The 18,864-nt window shown below is 30.4% G+C and overlaps 2 protein-coding genes across 6 annotated transcripts; one reads left to right on the forward strand and one right to left on the reverse strand.

Annotated features, from left to right (window-relative positions):
• Positions 1-881: 881 nt before the first annotated feature.
• LOC145976747 (uncharacterized) lies at positions 882-17,113 on the reverse strand. Of its 2 annotated transcripts, none has more exons than XM_083108097.1 (10): positions 17,020-17,113; positions 16,535-16,629; positions 15,522-16,333; positions 15,361-15,446; positions 14,874-15,283; positions 14,638-14,804; positions 2,921-3,069; positions 2,507-2,558; positions 2,268-2,406; positions 882-2,140 (listed from the first exon to the last, which is right to left on the reverse strand). In XM_083108097.1, the coding sequence occupies exons 1-10, from the start codon at positions 17,082-17,084 to the stop codon at positions 1,266-1,268; spliced, it is 2,850 nt and encodes a 949-aa protein (XP_082964223.1). In that variant the 5' UTR covers positions 17,085-17,113; the 3' UTR covers positions 882-1,265. The 2 variants fall into 2 exon arrangements, with proteins under 2 accessions (XP_082964223.1, XP_082964224.1); XM_083108098.1 differs by having other exon boundaries at positions 16,888-17,093.
• LOC145976749 (uncharacterized) lies at positions 3,564-14,398 on the forward strand. Of its 4 annotated transcripts, none has more exons than XM_083108103.1 (5): positions 3,564-4,495; positions 11,521-11,773; positions 12,031-12,261; positions 12,548-12,693; positions 13,680-14,398. In XM_083108103.1, exons 2-5 carry the CDS (start codon positions 11,521-11,523, stop codon positions 13,974-13,976), a joined length of 927 nt encoding a protein of 308 aa, XP_082964229.1. In that variant the 5' UTR covers positions 3,564-4,495; the 3' UTR covers positions 13,977-14,398. The 4 variants fall into 4 exon arrangements, with proteins under 4 accessions (XP_082964229.1, XP_082964227.1, XP_082964228.1 ...); XM_083108101.1 differs by lacking the exon at positions 3,564-4,495 and adding an exon at positions 6,216-6,534; XM_083108102.1 differs by lacking the exon at positions 3,564-4,495 and adding an exon at positions 10,254-11,210.
• Positions 17,114-18,864: the final 1,751 nt, after the last annotated feature.

Raw genomic sequence — 18,864 nt, forward strand, 5'->3', positions numbered from 1 at the left:
CGCATCTATATTTCTGCGATAATTCTAATCGATTTATCTCTTAGATGAAATTTTGCATATTTCAATATTTATGCGGCAAGATTTATAGTTTTATGTATTCAAATGATGTTAATGTGTGGTGCCACAAACAAATGCGATAAACTTTAGAAGTATGATAGTGATAGATATATGTTGTACACAGTAAATATTTGCATAGTATACAATACTAATCTTAATTAGATAATTAAAGTACACGCTTCAATTCCAGTCGCATTATTTTAGAAGAATGTAAAGATTATTAAGTCTTAAACAAACAGGATTCGCTTTAGAATAGATCATATATTATCAATTGCATTTCAAATTAGAAAGAAAATGATATAAGTTCATTTTTTAAAACTATTTTTTGTATTTTCCTACTACAATCTTTTTTTGTAACATAATAGATCTAATTATAAAAAATCTTATATCACATAGGATGAAGGCACGGAAGTTTTATATGGGCAAATTGTTAAACCCATATGATTATCTGGCAGTTTTATCGCGGGAATTAATATAATCTATTATTTCTAAGAATGAGACGAGCTATACCACATGAAACTTAAATAGAAACAAGTAGTAAAATTGAATCTTACTCTCTTAACATCAGTTAAAGCTTATAAATATAATATGACAACTTTTTACGAACGATTTTTTCCATAATCGATGACTGTTTTTGAAAAAAAACTAAATTTTGTCAAAAAATATTTAAGTAACTAGATAGTCAGATGAATAAAACTTTATATATCTGTAAAACTTTATATATCTGTAAAACATCATATCTAAAATATCATAATTATTCTAAAGTAATATGTAAGTTTTTATATCGAAAACATACACTGTTTTCCATAATAATCATGTGATGCTCCAGTCATAAGACATATATTGTTAAAAAATAATTCATTAAAGCTTTGTACATGTAAAGAAGTATTAATTCATAAAAGTATATTATTAATATATTGATGATCGAGTAAATAAATGTTTTTTTTTTCAAATAGAATAATAAATGAAATATGTTTGTAGAAGCCTAGATGTCTATAGATGCGTTCTCTTTTTTATTTTTTCACATTACTTTTAACTGAGAAAGTTATCTCACTCACATTAGCGAAATTTTTTGTGTTTGTGACTAATTATATAATTATTTGTCATCCTTGTTATTTACATTTTATTTTCCAAATCGATTGTCTGTTTTCTACGCAATAATCGATAATAATCATCAATGCGCTTCAAATCTTTTAGATCCGCTTTTATCACTCTTTCGATTCATCTTGTTCGCGCGTATCAATATTTTTCGCGAATAAGACATCATCTGAGTCGATAATCATCTTTTTGCTGCTCGATGCTTCCTCCTCTTTTCTTTTATTGAGACCGATAAATTTAGCTAACATATTCTCCCGAGATTTTTCCGGAAATTGTTCTCCTCTACCGACAGAGAGTAGAGTCGCTCGTTTAGGTGGTCTTTGTAGTGGAGGTAATTTTGTCAAGACTGGAATCTGGTCGGGTTTCGCTATCAATTGTTTTTTCATTTCTTCCTGTTCAGGTTTTGTCAATTGTTTTTTCATTTCCTCCTGCGTGATTTTCTTAGTAAATTGAGTAATGAGTGGTATATGTTTCTTTTCTTTCTCCTCTTTTTCAGTCTTGTCGATTGTAACGTCTTGCGTATCGCCTTTTCGATTCGGCATTAAGATATATGTCCAATTATTCGGCAATGATAGCTTGTCATCAGGAAGATACTGCTTCCGGATGTCTTCGGAAACATACCAACAAGATTTAAGATGCATCGGTCCTTCTTCAGGACACGCCATCCTATTAGCAATTTCATTGATCTTTGATAACACGCTAACTTTCGAAAGCTGACTTCCGCCATTTTTGCTCCAGAATGTCATAAATTCTTTCATGAGAAAACGTCTGCCGTATGTATTTCCGTGCAACAATCGGATTAAATCGGGCAAAGCTTCATCGGGAAACTTGGTTTTCTTTGGACCTCTCACTGATTGTTGAGTCGGTGTTCTGCATTCCGTTCCAGCCGAGATGTCCTCCTCAGATGTCGATGATGAAAATACTATCGGTATATTGTTGACCCAAGCTTGTCGTGCCAATAAAAACTCTTTTACTTTCGCGGAGACTAAAACAAATTTTAATTTTAAAATAATTATGATAATAAATATATAAAGATTATAAATGATATATTTAAATAAATAAAATAAAAAAAAAATATAAAAAAAAAAATATATATATATATATATTCTTACCAAATTCCGGAAAAGAATTGTCGGATCCTTGCCAGATACATCCGATTATTTTTGGTTTAAGTTTGTGCGTCTTTGTATTCCTTTCGGCTTCGAATTGTTCCCCTAATATCTTTAATTTCATCTTCTGTGTTTGTGGCGACTGCAAACAAAAGCGAACATTTTACGCTGTAATATGAATCTTAAAGTAAAATTTTTATATATGAAAAAAATAGCGTTTTATCTCATTATAATATATTTACCATATCTTCCATTTCTTCCTCGTCAGCCTGAGCTTCACCATCGGACAAGTATCTAAATTACAAAACAATTTATTTTTAATTTTTATAAATATGTGCAAAGATATATTCGTAAAAATAATGCAAACTTTCAAAAATAATGAAATTATCCTTTCTGTGATTCAAATTTTCTAATAGATTAATTTCTTAAAAACGCTTTTTATAAAATTACAACATCCATTTTTGTAAGATAATTTCTTTATAGATGACAATAAACAAACATTTGAGGATTGTTGTTTTATTTTTAAATTATTTCAATTATATATATTTAAAAATTATTTATGACATAGAAAAAAGAAATATTAGTAACATTTTAAAAATCTATCTTATTTAATGCTTAATTAATAATCTGTACTTAAATCATTTTACATGGCTTACCCGTGAGGCACCATAAACTCATTGTCGACATCGTATTCGTTTTCTTCCGGATTTTCTTCATCCTTTTCATCGTCAGATCCTTTCAGAGACTCGCCAGGCTCTTCTTCTTCCCATTCATCGTCGGAATCAATTTCATAATCAAACAGATTCTAAAATATAAAATGTATACACATTAATAAAATATACGAATTCTCTTTTCCATTTATTGTTCAAATATTTAGACAAATGTGTTTTAAATTATCTTTAATTCTTGCAAGTATAAAACTTCATATAAAAAATATTCTACTCTACATTTTCGATTTATTTTTTCATATAGAATCATTTCCATTTTATATATACCACATAATAATATATACCAAATAGTAATCGAAAGATTTATAAATCAGATGTTTTAAAATGAACGCTTTTCGAAAATAATTTTGGAGGAGTTTTCGTTTTTTTTTTTGCTTTAATTCAGACAGTCAATCGTGATTTCATTTCTATCGTAGTTTTTTTACATATTGTCGTTCTGATTTATTTTAGTTTCAAGCGCGTATCTCGAATAAGCAGGACGTCAATATCAACTTCCTTGACAAGCGATATCTCGGCTTTTCAAGCATCTCTAACATACCGGACTGCGCATTCTTGATTCTCTTACAATTAGTCACGGAGTAACTGTAGTAGGTAACTATCAAAATGTAGATTCAAGCCTCCCGAATCTTCTTTCCTTTCTGTGATGCTACTGGTGAAGTGTCAATAAACGCGTTCAATTATTTTTAGCAGCAGCTACCGATCGGATACAAAGAATCGGATAAAGATAAAGATTTATACAAATTCTGATAAGGATAAAGATCTTTTTCTCAAAAGAAGAATTGTCAAAAAGTGTAAAGTGTCATGTGACAAAAAGATAAACATAACTTCAAGATATGTATATCTTCACTCTCTAAACAAAAGTATCATATATTCGGCGTGTTTTATTATTCATGCGTAACTTCATTGCGTAGCTTGTTCCAAGTAGCTATTATTCTTTGTATTCATGACGACATTCTCAAGTAGCTTATCATTGTATCGAGTAGCTATTTTTGCGATATTTTTTTATTTTTATATATTTGCGATTTGACATTTGGAGTTGAAACGGGATGAATCGAACGTATCGACTTATACTTATCGCGCATGCATTACTATTTTCGTATGACAGTAGTCGTGGCCCACGCTTCAACGAAGCGCGATAAATCCTTGGCATATAATTGAAATCAATTAATTCGACAACACTAATAAAACGCATCGCGGAAGTGTGCCCTCTCCCTCTTCGCCGAAAAGTCGATAAATTCTCTTTCCCCCTTTTCTCTTTGCGCCGCGGCGCGAGATATTCTTTGTTCGATAAATCAACGTCGATTTCATCCCTACGCGAGGATCAATTACAAGATTCTTCTTGAGACATTAATTTATTATCGGGGAGAAACGTGATCTCGCGGGCGATTGATACACTCGTCGCTAACACGAATAACACAAAAACAATCGCCGGCTCTTCGCTAATAAAGAAAAAAAGAAGGAGGAAGAGTGTGCGTTCAAGCAGCTTTTGGCAGCAATACGAAGGTACGTATGACGTCTCGTGAAACATGTAATTTATTATCAAAGAATACAAGACGTCCCAAATCTCAACCGTACTTTCTTTCAACTACGAATTGTTGAGTTATTTTTTTTATGTAAAAGTATATCAAGGTATCAATAATTTTTCAAATTACAAGTAACTGAAAAAAAGATAGATTCCAATTTAGGAAAATTTTAAATTCAAGGAAATTATTGGGAAATATCTAACGTTAAAAATTAAAAATTGTGAAAAGAATGACATCACATTAAATTTTAATCTTTAATTTTAATTCTATGTAAAGATCTGCTTTCAGCAAAGTTAGGCAAACAAATTATAAAGTATGTGAAGAATTTTTAATAGAGATAATCAGAATAATTGTGTGAGAATAGATGTTATTATTTTGCAAAGGTTTTTAAATTTATAATCGTTATTTTCTAGTTTTATGAAGAAAATAAATTGTCATTTCAAGATAATTTTACAACTAGCACTATTTTTATTATTGGAATTAATTTAGTGCCATTAATTTAGCAACTACCCTGATTAGAAGTAGAAACCTAAAAGTGAAAAAGCCGAAACACAGATCTCTTGCATCACCAAGGCATCCTCCGCACGCACGCACGCACACATAAAATCGAAGGGATGCAACACGCTCAAGAAGAAAAGCGCAGTTATCAGCCTGGGGGCGCGATGAATGCGTTTAACGTTGCGTCGATGCGTTGCCGCGAAGCGTCGTACATTATTTACAGCGTGTTGTCACCCGGCGGGCCATCTGTAATGGCTGTTTTATGCCCCATTAAGATTACGACCGGTGCTCCTCATCCGGTGTACACCGTAGATTAGGAGGCCCGGCAATCGAACTGATTTATTTCTCGGATATTCGGCTAGATCTGCGCTTCGTTACCGAGTTAGCCCGCTCTCATCAGAGACCGCTGCTTCTCGTGAACTGTCATCACTGTAAAACGTAATTAACTCCCACAATTCCGCTGCGATATTCAAATATGCATTCAAAAATAAACACTTGTAAAATTGCGGCTCGATGTAAGCACGATAAAAAAAAATGTAAAGAGAGATAGTATTGATTATTTGAGAATTAATCAATATATTTATTCACATATATTTATCCTTTAAAAATATGAGAATATCATAAATTTATTTTTGAAACTATTTTAGTCAATCGTTGGAAAGTATCTCAGCTTCAACTGCTGGACAATAATGGATCTTTTTATTAAAAATGAGAATCCGCTACCTTAATAAGAATAAATTAAATTTTTAATTTTTCACATGATATGATTCGCGCGTAACAGTGTTTTACGTAGTGACGTAGAATTTAAAATGTGTTTCTCGCATGAGATAAAACACGTGTGTTATCTCCGAACACATAAATTTCACACGAAACGGACTATCGTCATTTACGACTGATGCTTTAATTAAAATATACATTAGAATACTGTGTCATTTTAAAATGTATGCATTTATTCTTTTGGATTTATTCTTTTAATATAAATATATAATCCTTTCAGAGAGATCATGTATAATGTTTATACGTAAAAATAAAATCTCTCTCTGTCTCTCTCTCTACATGTATGTGTATATATATCTAAAATAATAAAAGATCTTAAAAACAAATTTATAATTAAATTTGAAAAATAAAAAAAAAATTATATTAAACAAAGTAAATATAGAGATTCAAAAGAGTATAGCTATTTCGAGTTTCATCCAACCTTTAGCGAGAATCATAAATAGAACTGCCTGACAAGAATTTGTAAACGCGATATAGCCAGCAATCGATGAAAATTGATATCCGATATATAGCGCATATTGAAAGGGTTAAAGCTACGCATATGAGTTACGAAAGCGCGGTATTCGCGAAATATTACGTAGTATATACGTCAGTGAGAGAGGAAACGTCAATGAGAGATATCGCTCCTTCGACACAATAAAATCCGAAATCAATTCGATAGTCGCGCGTGCCAGCGGATTAGATGTCAATATGTATAACTGCGGATATCTCCATCTCTCCAAAATATCTCTTCCTTCACTTTTGGTTAATACTTTTAGTTAAATATTTTTTTTATCTATTTCAATGTATATTATATTGTTATAAATATTTTTATTAAGTATTATAATATTTTTAGGAAGTATTTTTTTTTATCTATTCCAATGTATATTATACTGTTATAAATATTTATTAGATATACTTATATAATATACTTTACACACTCGATATTATATGTATAAAAAAATTATATTATTTAATTATTATTATATTACATATTTTTCATTATATCTGTTTTTAATAATCAATCAAAATGATTAAGAAATTTTTAAGAAAATTCTGTAGACATTTCTTTGGCTTACGTATAATTTGATCCGCTTTTATTGTTACAAAACTATTTTAAAATTACACGTAACATATAATAACGTTACTTTAAAATAGATATGTATAAAAATTTCTTTCCAGAAAATAGAATAATTTTTTTTTGCTCCTTTTTTTCTCAAAACACGCAAGTGCAACGCATCAGAGCACTCGCGATGATATATCGGATCGTTCGCGCATCCGCCAGATAATAAAATAAATCCGCCAGATAAACGAGCCACCGATTGATCACGATGTCACCGCTAAGCCGTGGTCTGTTTTTCATTACACATCGTACACCACGATAACTATACCTTTTAGCGCCGCTTCTCCCAATCTAAAGCCGAATAGGCTCCGGATTCTCATGAAAATAAAAGCGACAAAGCCTATCATTTAACTATCAAGTTTGTATAAAATGTTGACGTCTTCATTTTTTGGTTGTAATTTATAATTTTTGAGATGTTCTCTATATATATACAAACACACACTTTTTCTCTCTCTTTCTCTCACGTAATATTTAATATTTTTATCATCCGTACAACGGTAAATATTTTTCTACTTCTTTCCACATAGTTTAATTATAAAATAATTATATATAAATCCAATGTCAAATTTCGTAAAAAAATATCATTGACATTATTCGATATAATCTTGAAATTGACATAAAAGATACATCGATGCGAGGATGTTTAATTCCTAAGATGTTCGCACTATTTAATATTTCAAGTATGCTCCATCTACTCTCATCAACTTTATATCCTCGAAAAAGGAGCATAAATGATTGTAACCCCACCATAGCAATTTGTAATAATGGATGTAAATTGGATTATTTTCCACCATCTCTCTTAAATTCCTATTTGTCAGATTTTCCACTAAAATTTGAAATATTAGCTTTTCAAATTATCTGCGTAAAGATCCATCCTATATACAGAGTGTCCCACTTTAATTAGCTCACGCAAATATCTTGTAAATAACACATTATTGTGGAAAATGTTTTAGATAAAATTTGTTTAACTCGAAAAGAGAAAAAAGAGATTAGAATTTAACTTTGAGTGCAGATGCTAAAGTCATGTTTTAGTTTTTTAAGATATAATCAATCTAGTTTTTTAAATTGAACCAATCTACTTTGTTCATATAAATCGATTATTCAGTAAAAAGTCATAAGATTTATAGGCTGACCAAAAATTGAATAGTTTACGAAATATTTTTTATTTTTTAATTTGACATAAACTATAACAAATCTCTAAATAAACTTTTATACAATAATAATGAGAGAAATTAGTTAGTGTAAAGAAAAAATATGCAACTACTCATTGCAAATTCATATATTTTCTTAAAAACAATTGTGTATTTCCTTTACACTAACTGATTTTCTCTTATTATTTTGTACAAAAGTATTGACGTAAGATAATTAAAAAATGAATATTTTGTGAGATATTTTATGTAAAATAGTCTATGTAAAATTATGTTAATTAAAGTATGAAATATCTCGTGAATTATTTCATTCCTAGTCCTATTCTTATAATATTTATACCGAATATTTCAAGGAATCGATTTATATGAATAAAAATTAGAACTCTATTTAAAAACTAGATTGATTTTTACATAATCTTAGAACTTATATCCAAGATTAAACTAATATTTTTATCTTTTTCCCTCTTTGAGCTAAATAAATTTTGTTGAAACATTTTCCACGATAATATATCACTTATAAGATATTTGTTTGGAATATTTGTCCAATTAAAATAGGACACTCTGTATATTTTTCAGCGTTTCTCATCGAATGATCAACGACCTCGATGAAGTCATGTCTTGGATCGAATCAAAGAATAAATCGAGGAAATAAATGAAAACTAACCTAACCTAATGAATTTTTCGAAGAATTTTATATCCTCGATATTATTTTAATCTCACCTATTTATTTTTTGATCAATCATGAATAAAACTTGAATCTTTAAATGAATGACAATATATGTATGTATATACATGTATGCTACGTTGTATCTAAGGTCAACTTCACACCGATAAAAGAGCAATCGAACTCCTAATGGCTCGGATGAGACACCTTTATCGGGTCGTACTCTAGGTCAAAGTCATCAAAACAACACATTGCATACAAAATCGTCGACACATTAATCGCCCGAAATGCGTTATGCGCTTTTTCTTCTTCTCGACACTAATGTAACGAAAAAAAATTCCAATCTGCTTCGGGTCAGTGGCTCGCGGACCGATATTTTGCAATCGGAAAACAACCGTAAAAACGACGTAAATTCAGATTTTCATCGTCATTACATTATAAAGTCCTCAATGATTCTTGAATCCAATGAAATTTTCACATAAAAAAAAACAATAGGATAGGACAGTAAAAGATTTGTCCCAATTTATAAGAAAAATGTTCTATCGGATTTTTATGCTATTAGAGAGAGATCTGAAAAATTCTAAAACTTTTAAAATTATATTTTCTGTAACGTTGTAATAATAAACACTGGCAAGTAGAGATCTCTTTGAAATGTTTGTGGTATTCAAATCTTCAGAAGTTTCCGGGAAAGTGTAAAAATGTATACTTAAAAATGCACATAGAATATGTATTTCTAAAACTTATGCGAATTTTTATGATAATTACTTATCATCTAAAATTAAAAGTTTCCTCAACGTACCTAGAATGACAATATTTCGAGATATCCTTCCGAGATATACAATTGACCAAAGTGGATCTAGCAGGCCGCTTCTCGGATTACATCACGAATCGAAATTGACAATATATCTGGCGAACGGGCCACATGCACGACAGCGCGACGACATCCTCGAGACATCCCCGAAGACGAAGAGAGGATGGTCTCTCTCTTTCTTTCGACAACTCGTGCGACGATTCGTCCGACAAAATCGGCGATAACTGGCGTCGCGATTAATTCGCATCCCGGGAGACCGTAAATAAGCGGGCTAATTGCTCTATCAGTAGGGATGGGATCAAGTTCAATATGTGTCGATCACGAATCCGAATCAGTTTCGGTACTATTTTATTTCGTTTCATATCATTCGCACGCAAAAAGCTACTTTATTAAAAGTTACTTTATAAAAAGCAATATTTTTGGAATGAGTAGATGAAGAGTTTGAAGTTATAGTATATTTCAATATCAAGAAATCAATAGAAGAAATCAAACCGAAATAATGTTCAAATGAGAGAAGTATTATGATTTTGGTAAAATGACAACAGCAGTGATTACACCCACTATGTCTAGTAGGTTTATAAAGAGTTTTCAAAACTACTCGAATTTCTACTCAGATTATGAGATAAAACCTTCTGAGCGGCCTCTTTTAGAAAACTTTTTGGTCTCTGGGTAAATTTGTCCTGTTTGAAACTTTGTTATTTTTATCCTTCGACCTTATTCTATTTCAGTTTCGACAGAAAATCTTCAAAAATGATGGATGGTATTTCGTATCGTCAAGTCTGGGCGAAACTTTGGCAGTGACAATTATTTGGGAATTTCGCGATCATCGCGAAATACTTAATCCCATCTCTACCGATTATGCGAACCGGGGAAAGATAAACCGACGACGAGTCGCCGTTGAGGATGGCAGTGACGGCGCTCCTCTCTCGGTGTTCTGGATCGCACGCGTGCGATCGCGATTCCCTGGGGATCGACATGGTGACGGCACCGGGTGGCACCGGCTATCCTTATCTCGAGGGAATCGCAATCTTTCTCTCTCTCTCGTCACACGCTCTTGTCGACGTCTTCTCATTTCGAGGGTTCGACCACCAGTTGCAGTCTCGGTACGACCCCCGACTGATCGTGACGCGCAGATCGACGTTTCCTATCGTGCGTTTTCCTTTCCGCGTCGTTACGCGAGGTTCGAGAGTGTTTCGTCATAACAAAATCGGATTATTATCATTAGTTTAAATTTTTAGATCGCGAAACCTCTCTCTCTTTCTCTCTCAATCGCATCTATAATAAAAAGAGAAATATGAATGAGAAATATGTTATCAAATTTTGATGCAACACTCAGGACATTAATATGAACACTTCTTTTTTTCTTCCATCGAGAGAACTAAAAATCACATAACATTGTGATTAACTAATACGAGCGAATTTTAGCTTGACGTTCAAATATAACGCAAAGAATAACTGAAGTTTGCTTAGTTTTATACGAATCGTCATGTAGTGATTAATATAGATAATCGTATCATGATCGGAAAATACGTCCGAGTCCGATCTTCAGAGCAATCATGTAAACTTCGGATGAGAAACTCTTATTTCGAAAATTTATTGTCGCACGTAGTCGCCAATTAAGAAGCACATAAATCGATTTTGAATTTTATATTCGATAAATTTTTTAATATGATTGAGGAAGCTACGACGTTCGATGTGAGCATATTAAACATAATACATATTGCAATGCAATATTTAATATCTATATGTGCAATATGTATTCGATAATATATCATAATACTTCATCACATGTATCTATTTTTGCATTATATCGCATCACACAAAAATTGAAGCTTACGTAATTCTTGCACGTTTAAGAATGAAAAATTATACGCAAAATAATAGAGTTTAAAACATTACCTACGAAATTATCTCATTAACGAAAATGTGAAGATGCAAACGCAGAGTCTTAAAGTGCACATTAAGAGAAAAGGAAAAAAAAAACATCTGTTGATATTTGTTTCAGATGACGGATGAACTACTATTCTCCTCTCTGGGATTGACGATGAATACCGTCGAAAAACAGCTATTCTCACCGGTGAAGATAAATCTACCTAGCGATTACGAAATATCGTGTACTCCATTTGACAACGATTTTGAGATACACAACAGTGATCAGTTGAACACAACAAATCCAGTAGATTGTTATACTGACTTAACTTGCTCTTTGCAATCATCTTGGAATGACTGGTCGACTACCAATACACCTACATCATCAGGTATGCATTTTCTCCTCTTTCATTTATATATAAATATATAACAGCATATATATATGTATAAATTAATAATAATAAATATAATAATAATAATGATAGGCAATATATTATTTCATGAAAGGATATATTTAGATTTCCATATATCTTTTAAAGAACATTTTAAATTTTAAATAGCAATAGAAAAAGAGAGAGAAAGTGTTGCATTTTATAATTATAAATTATAGAATTTTTCTTAAAATATACATACCAAATAATTGTAGGTTGTTTAAACGAATTGAGCGAATTGGACTCAGAATTAGATTGGTGTCTAGAGAAGAGCTGGGATTTTGGCCTCCCAGAAAGAACACCATTGTGTACTGCAGGGTGCGAAGGATTTCTGCATTTACCGCCTTTACCAAATTCGCAACAGATACCACAATACGAAGAACCGTTGCTAGTGCTCGGAATCGATTTACGAGCATTAGAGAACGAATTTGGAACAAATACAATAGGTACGCTATTACTAGAACAATATTACCCCTCATTGCAATTATTTCGAAAGATTCTAAAATATTGATGTCACTGAAAATATGGGAAAATTTTTTAACATTATTGTCTAATGTATAAAAGAAAGCAATTCACATTATATTTTTGAATAATATCGCGTGCATGTTTCTTAAAAATAATCAATTACTATAAAAGTAGAGTATTAACAATCAATATTACATATATTTAAAATATATCATTGTTTCAATAATCGTTTGTAAAGATCGATTAATATATATCCTGCAATTGCAGATTATAATAATAATCAGTTAGACGATGATCCTTTAATTGCATCAGCAGCTACTGCCGCATTAGCAACGCACGATTATACCAATCGTAGCTTAGCAAATGCAGCCGAAGATCGATGCTTTCCATGTACTTATCAAGGCTGTGTAAAGGTAAGTCTTTTTTGATATGACACTGATTTTTTATTGACTCTCGCACCAAATCAATTCCAACATGATAGTCGGGATATTTTTAAGAAAAAGATTATTAATTCAAGTTCAATTAAAATTTTTTATGATTCATAATACTTTTTATCTAAGAAGAGATTAATTCTTAAAATATTAGTATTTTTTTAGAAAATTATGATTTAGTTAAAAGCAATTGTGCAATTTAATTAAAACTCTTTATAGTCCACAATTATGGTTTTTATTTTAAGAAAAGAGTAACTCTTAATTTAAAAATGCATCCTTACTATCTCGAGTATTTTGAGCGCGAATATCTTATATAATAACATTTAAAATACTAGTCGAAATATTTTTTAGAAAGAGCTCAATTGGTTTAATTAAAATTTTTTTCATAATTATGATTTTATCTATAAAAGATTAACTCTCGTGTGACACTCTCGTATTTAAAAAAAAAATTATAATTTAGTTAAAAGCAATTATGGCTTAATTAAAACTCCTTATAGTTCACAATTATAATTGTTATTTAAGAAAAGACTAGCTTTCAATTGAGAAATGCATTTTTATTACTTCGAGTATTTTAGACGCGAGTATTAATTATAATTAATTATATCCTAATAATCAGATATTTTTTTAGATATAATAATATTTAACATATATTGTAATCAAAATGTATTTTTTTTAGAAAAAGAGTTCAATTGTATGATTTAATTGAAATTTTTTATGATTTATAATTAGTTTTTGTCTAAAAAGATATTAACTCCCAAAATATGTATTTTTTTAGAAAATGGATTTAGTTAAAAACAGTTATGGTTTAGTTAAATTTTTTTACGATTTTTACTTAAGAAAGGATTAATTCCCAATGAAAAAATGCATTCCTATTACCTCGAGTATTTTGAGCGCGAGTATCCTATTCATATAATAATTTATAATAATAATTTATAATACATTTGTAACATTTTAACACATTTTTTCAGGTCTATGCCAAAGCTTCTCACTTGAAAGCTCATTTACGACGACATACCGGCGAAAAACCGTTTGCATGCACCTGGACTGGTTGCGGATGGCGTTTCAGTCGATCGGACGAGCTAGCGAGGCATCGACGATCGCACTCGGGCGTAAAACCGTATCCTTGCGAAATGTGCTCGAAGAGATTCGCGCGCAGTGATCATCTAGCCAAACATCGTAAAGTGCATCGGAAAAACGCCTATCCCTTGTTCCATGGTGCTAGAGGATTACGCGGCGGCAAGACGAACGTTTTACCGACAGATTAATCTAAAATTGTTTGCGTTTCCTAGATTTTTTCCTAATTGAGAAAGTCAGCCAAAGCTTATCGTCATCGACGAAGTAAAGTTCTACGCTATAGCTTCTATATAAATTGACAAGTACTTAAAATGTTTCTATAAAAATAGCTAATGTAGAAATAATTTGCCAAATAAATAATGTAAACTAATAATTCTTGACATTTTCGATGGCTAATATTGCTTGGATTTTCGATATATTTTTTACAATTTCAAAAAAATAAAAGATATTTATATATAGTCTGTTTAAAATCATTTTGACGAAAACAAGAGATAAACTAAAAAGATTATTAAATTCAAAGAGAGATCAGTTCAACTTAATATTAATCCAATCAGTCCTATTAACGGCAGTTAAAGTTATTGCGAAAGCTTTTATCGACGATATATAAAGTAATAATAAATTCTATGAAAATACATTTGTGTGCCTTATTTTTGATATAAATCCTATATTCTCCAAAATACCATTTGTTAAAAGCAGCACAAATCTATGCAATTGTGATTATTAAAATCAGCTATTTGTATTAGTTGCTTTACTAAGTAAATCATTCAATAATTGTTTTAAAATATAAGTCAGCCCATGAATACTTAACTAATTCATTTATAAGGGAACGACCCTGTACTAATTAATTCTTACCTTCTCTTTTGCAAACGGTCGCCGAGAATTTAGAACGCTACTTCGTTTTCGCCATGTACCCCAATATGGAGGACGGCGATTTTCGCTAAACTGCAACAATTTCGCTCGATGCTTTTCTAATTTATGCGTGTTGTTTATTATGTTGGAGTTGCCATCGTTGTCTTCGTCTGCATAAATAATCAATTACATTTAAAACATTAGCATATAAAAAACTTATGTACAAATATAATTTTTACCTAATATAATGATATCTTCATCCTTCGCTTCGAGTGGCCACGTTTTAGAGGAAGTACGAGGTATAATCCTTCCTTTTTTAATATCTTCGAGATATAGTTCAGACTTTTGTACGTCTAAGTTGCACTTTCTATCTAATAACGATTTTTCTTCTTCAGTCAGTATTCTTCGACAGACTGGTGCAATTCTCATATCAGCCTTTATTTCGAAAGGCATAAAATTTTTCACTTCAATAACACCCTCTTCCTCCAATTTAACTTCTTGTTTCTTAGAAACAAAAAAGCTGGCAAAATTTGAAGCTGCCTTTTGCTTTTTGCGTTCAGCTTCCAACTTTTCTTCTTCTTTCTTTCTTTTCTCTTCTTCTCGTTTTCTCCGTTCTTCTTCTTTTGCTTCCTTTTCTTTTTGTTTTTGTCTAGAAATAATTGATATTTTTAATAAAATTTTAATTAAAATATAATAAAATTTTAAGATACAATTAAATATGCGTACTCAATTTCCATTTGTTTCTTAAGCTCCTTCAATTCTTTTTCTTTTTTCTTCTGTTCTTTCTCTTCCTCCCGCTTCTTATCTTTTTCCTAAAAAATAGAGAATAGAATATATCATATATTCCTATATTAATTTATCATATATCATATATCGTACATATATACCTTCTTTAATCTTAATTTTTCTTCTTTTCTTCTAGCAATTTCTTCTCTTTTTTCTAGTTGTTTTGGTGTTAGCTTTATAATTTTCTTGTTTGCAACTTTGTTGGTTTTTGGAGTGACAGGAGTTACTGGATTGCTAGTTATTATTTCTTCATTTTCACTTAATGTTGATTTGTCTAATTCGCTTAGATCTTCATCCGAAGATAAAATAGTAACATCACAGTCTGCTTTCTGACAGAGAGAATCTGTGCTTTTACTAACAATCTTGACATCCTTTAATTGTTCGTTTTCTTGAGGTGAATTTTGCAATTGTGAAACGTTTGTTTGTGTGATTGAACTTTCATTCAAACAGATTTCATTTCCATCTTTATGTACAAAGATATTTTGGCAATTTTGTTTATCTTTCAATTCATATACCCTATTTTCTGTTTCTTTGTCTAACTTTTTAAGAAACTTGGTTAAGGCACCAGGTTTTTGTTGGGATCTATTCAATTTCTTATTCGTTCCTAAATTCTTTTTAGGTGTGGTGTCACTTTCTATTTTTTTTTCATTTTGATCACTCTGTTCCAAGTTTTTCTTCTCTTCATCTGGTATTATTATTTCAATCTCGTCACTACTATTTAGTTTTTTCTCTTCTATGTTTTCTCTTTCATCTTCAAAGACATTTGGGACAGAATTTTCTTTTATTGTAAGTTTTATTATTTTAGAATTTTTAGATCCCATTGGCGATATTACTTTCCTCTTCTTCTTGTTAGACATATTGTTTGTACTATCTGGTGATTTAGAGGAACTTGATACTTGAAATGGCAGTTGTGCTGAAAGAATAAATAATTAGTTAAACATTTACTAAATATTACCATTATATATATAATAATATATGTAACTTTCTATGCATACATATTACATTACAAAGAAACAGAAACTAAAATTTATATATATAATAAAATTTTATATTTTATAGTTTCTATTTTTTCATATCATGTAAACTTTGCAATTTATAATATAATATAAGAAACCTTGTTTCATTTTCTTCTTCTTTGCAGGCATAACTGCTTCTACTGCACAATCATCATCCTCCAATGAAATATCCATATCTTTTATTTCTTTAAATCTGAGATAAAAAATATATACATATATAATCTCTTCTAAATTCTTGTTCAATAGAAATGTTGAAATATGGAAATGATCACAACACACATTCTCGCAAAATGGCAATTAAGTTGTGAATTTATCTCGTTAGTATTAAAACACCACGATATATTTACACTTAGAATATTCTTAAAAAGTTATTATAGACAAAGATGTAGATCTGTCAGTCTCTTTATCATAACCTAAACAAAAACCGGAATAAACTGTATTATTTACGTACATAGAATAAACACGAATAACTTAGTCGGTTGTATGGACAATATGTTGTTATACAAACGAAATAAATATATTTCGAAGGAACATTGATAAAAAAATAATCAATTTATACGATAGAAATTAACTTCGACTACACTTAGCAGCATCACACAATCGTAATGAAATCCGCGGGAAAACGCGTGACGAAGGGTCCAACACCATGATCCAGCCAGAATCAGAGAGAAGACTGAGAGATGTCATGGCCTACTTTTAGGTGATCGCTGAAAGCGATACTCCCTCTATGGACATTGAAAACGTGGACATGAACTACAAAGCCAATGTCCATGAATGTTCTCAGAGAGTAATATATAATGTGCACAATTTCTGGTTTTGTTCCGTGCTATGTGCACGAAATGCCGGTAGCACCAGTGCTGTATAACAAGATACCTATGTATGTAAATTGATAGTAAATAAATTATTCAATCGCGAAAGATACTGTAATATTCAAAGATGAAATAAATATTTTTCTATATTCATTGTCATATTTATATCTTTTTATTTACAAAACACAAAATGCCTGCTGTGGGATAAAAACATTTTTAACCGTATTTCTATAAATCTTCTTAATTAGCAGTAAACTGATCTTTGATATTTATCAATCATTTTTATAATTATTTAAAAATTTAATTATTAATACATGTATAGAATTTGTCAAATTAATCACTGATTCTTCTGAAGTTTTTATAATTAAGATTCGAAAAATATAGATGTTGCAAAATATTTTAAATGTCTCTTTCTTTATATAAAATATAAAGAATTCATGTTCCATTCTAATATAGCTAATTATTTATATATTTTTATTATAATTTTCATACCAGCCTAATATTTTTATGCTTAATACTTTATATACAATGTACTAAATTATAAAATTTAATATAATTACAAAATAGTATTTTTATTAATAAATAGATTGTATGCACACTGTCTTTTAGTTTTTAATAATTTCCAATCACTATATTCTCTTCTTCGAGCTCTTGGATTATTATGGTTTATTGTATTCTTTTGTGTTAACACCATAAGGATTATCATCATTTGTCATGCTTATTCCTTTCTATGGAGTCCATCGGAATAGTTTCTATGAACATTTGTTCTTGGGTATAGATATCCAAATCATACCGTGTATATCGTGTATGTATGTTTAAATTATTTCTATATACAAAGTGTCCCACGACTCGCCAGCGAAATTTTAATGACATATTCCAGAGCAAAAATTGAGGTGAAAATTCTAATACGAAAATGTCGAGACTATAATACTTTACAAATGGGAGGCACTTACATTAGGCGAACCAGATAATTTAAAATTTACACTCTCAGGGACGGTATATTGCACAGTGACGGCGCTCTTGTCGATCCCTTTAGTAAATCTATTAACAGTTTCATTATAATATTATAACATTATATCCATTACCAAATGATATAAAATGCCAAAATCAATTTAATTCGACGCGTCTTTGTGTAGAATTAGTCGGAACACATTTTGAACATATGTCGTAGTAAATTTAAAATAAATGTTGTTATATACATATATAGTAATATGTATAGTAAAATATAATATCATAATAGAAATAAAATTGTTAATAGATTTACTAAAGGGGTCGACAAGCACGTTTTTATGCAATGTACCGGTCCAAAATGATCGTGAACTTTAGGTTATGCCTATTGTAAGTGTTTCCCATTTAAAAAGTATTATAGTCTCGACATTTTAAAACGCATATTTACATAGATTTTGGATTTTAAAAAGTCGAATGCGGTCACCACGAAGTAGATCGATCTTTGCACGTATTAAAAATACACTCCGCGTTCTTATCGATCAATTAAATTTTAAAATATTTTATTTAACATTTTTTTTTAATTATCACAAATTGTATCTAAATAAATTATTAAATGTGTGCATGATTAGTGAGGAAGCAATCAGCGTTTCGAAAGAATAGATTGATTATAT

Source organism: Camponotus vicinus, unplaced genomic scaffold, assembly GCF_025532165.1.
Source record: "Camponotus vicinus isolate PSW18456_S1 unplaced genomic scaffold, iyCamVici1.0 SCAF_9, whole genome shotgun sequence".
NCBI classification, from domain to species: Eukaryota; Metazoa; Arthropoda; class Insecta; order Hymenoptera; family Formicidae; genus Camponotus; species Camponotus vicinus.

What these genes read in the sequence shown, in the direction of transcription:
- LOC145976749 (XM_083108101.1), top strand. Translation starts at nt 6,481, where the DNA reads ATGTATAACTGCGGATATCTCCATCTCTCCAAAATATCTCTTCCTTCA. An exon ending in TATCTCTTCCTTCACTTTTG is followed by an intron (nt 6,535 to 11,520) that starts GTTAATACTTTT and finishes TATTTGTTTCAG; the next exon opens with ATGACGGATGAACTACTATT. An exon ending in CTTATCAAGGCTGTGTAAAG is followed by an intron (nt 12,694 to 13,679) that starts GTAAGTCTTTTT and finishes ACATTTTTTCAG; the next exon opens with GTCTATGCCAAAGCTTCTCA.
- LOC145976747 (XM_083108097.1), bottom strand. Translation starts at nt 17,084, where the DNA reads ATGGTGTTGGACCCTTCGTCACGCGTTTTCCCGCGGATTTCATTACGA. An exon ending in AAAAATTAAGATTAAAGAAG is followed by an intron (nt 15,447 to 15,521) that starts GTATATATGTAC and finishes TCTATTTTTTAG; the next exon opens with GAAAAAGATAAGAAGCGGGA. An exon ending in TGAAGATATCATTATATTAG is followed by an intron (nt 14,805 to 14,873) that starts GTAAAAATTATA and finishes TTATTTATGCAG; the next exon opens with ACGAAGACAACGATGGCAAC.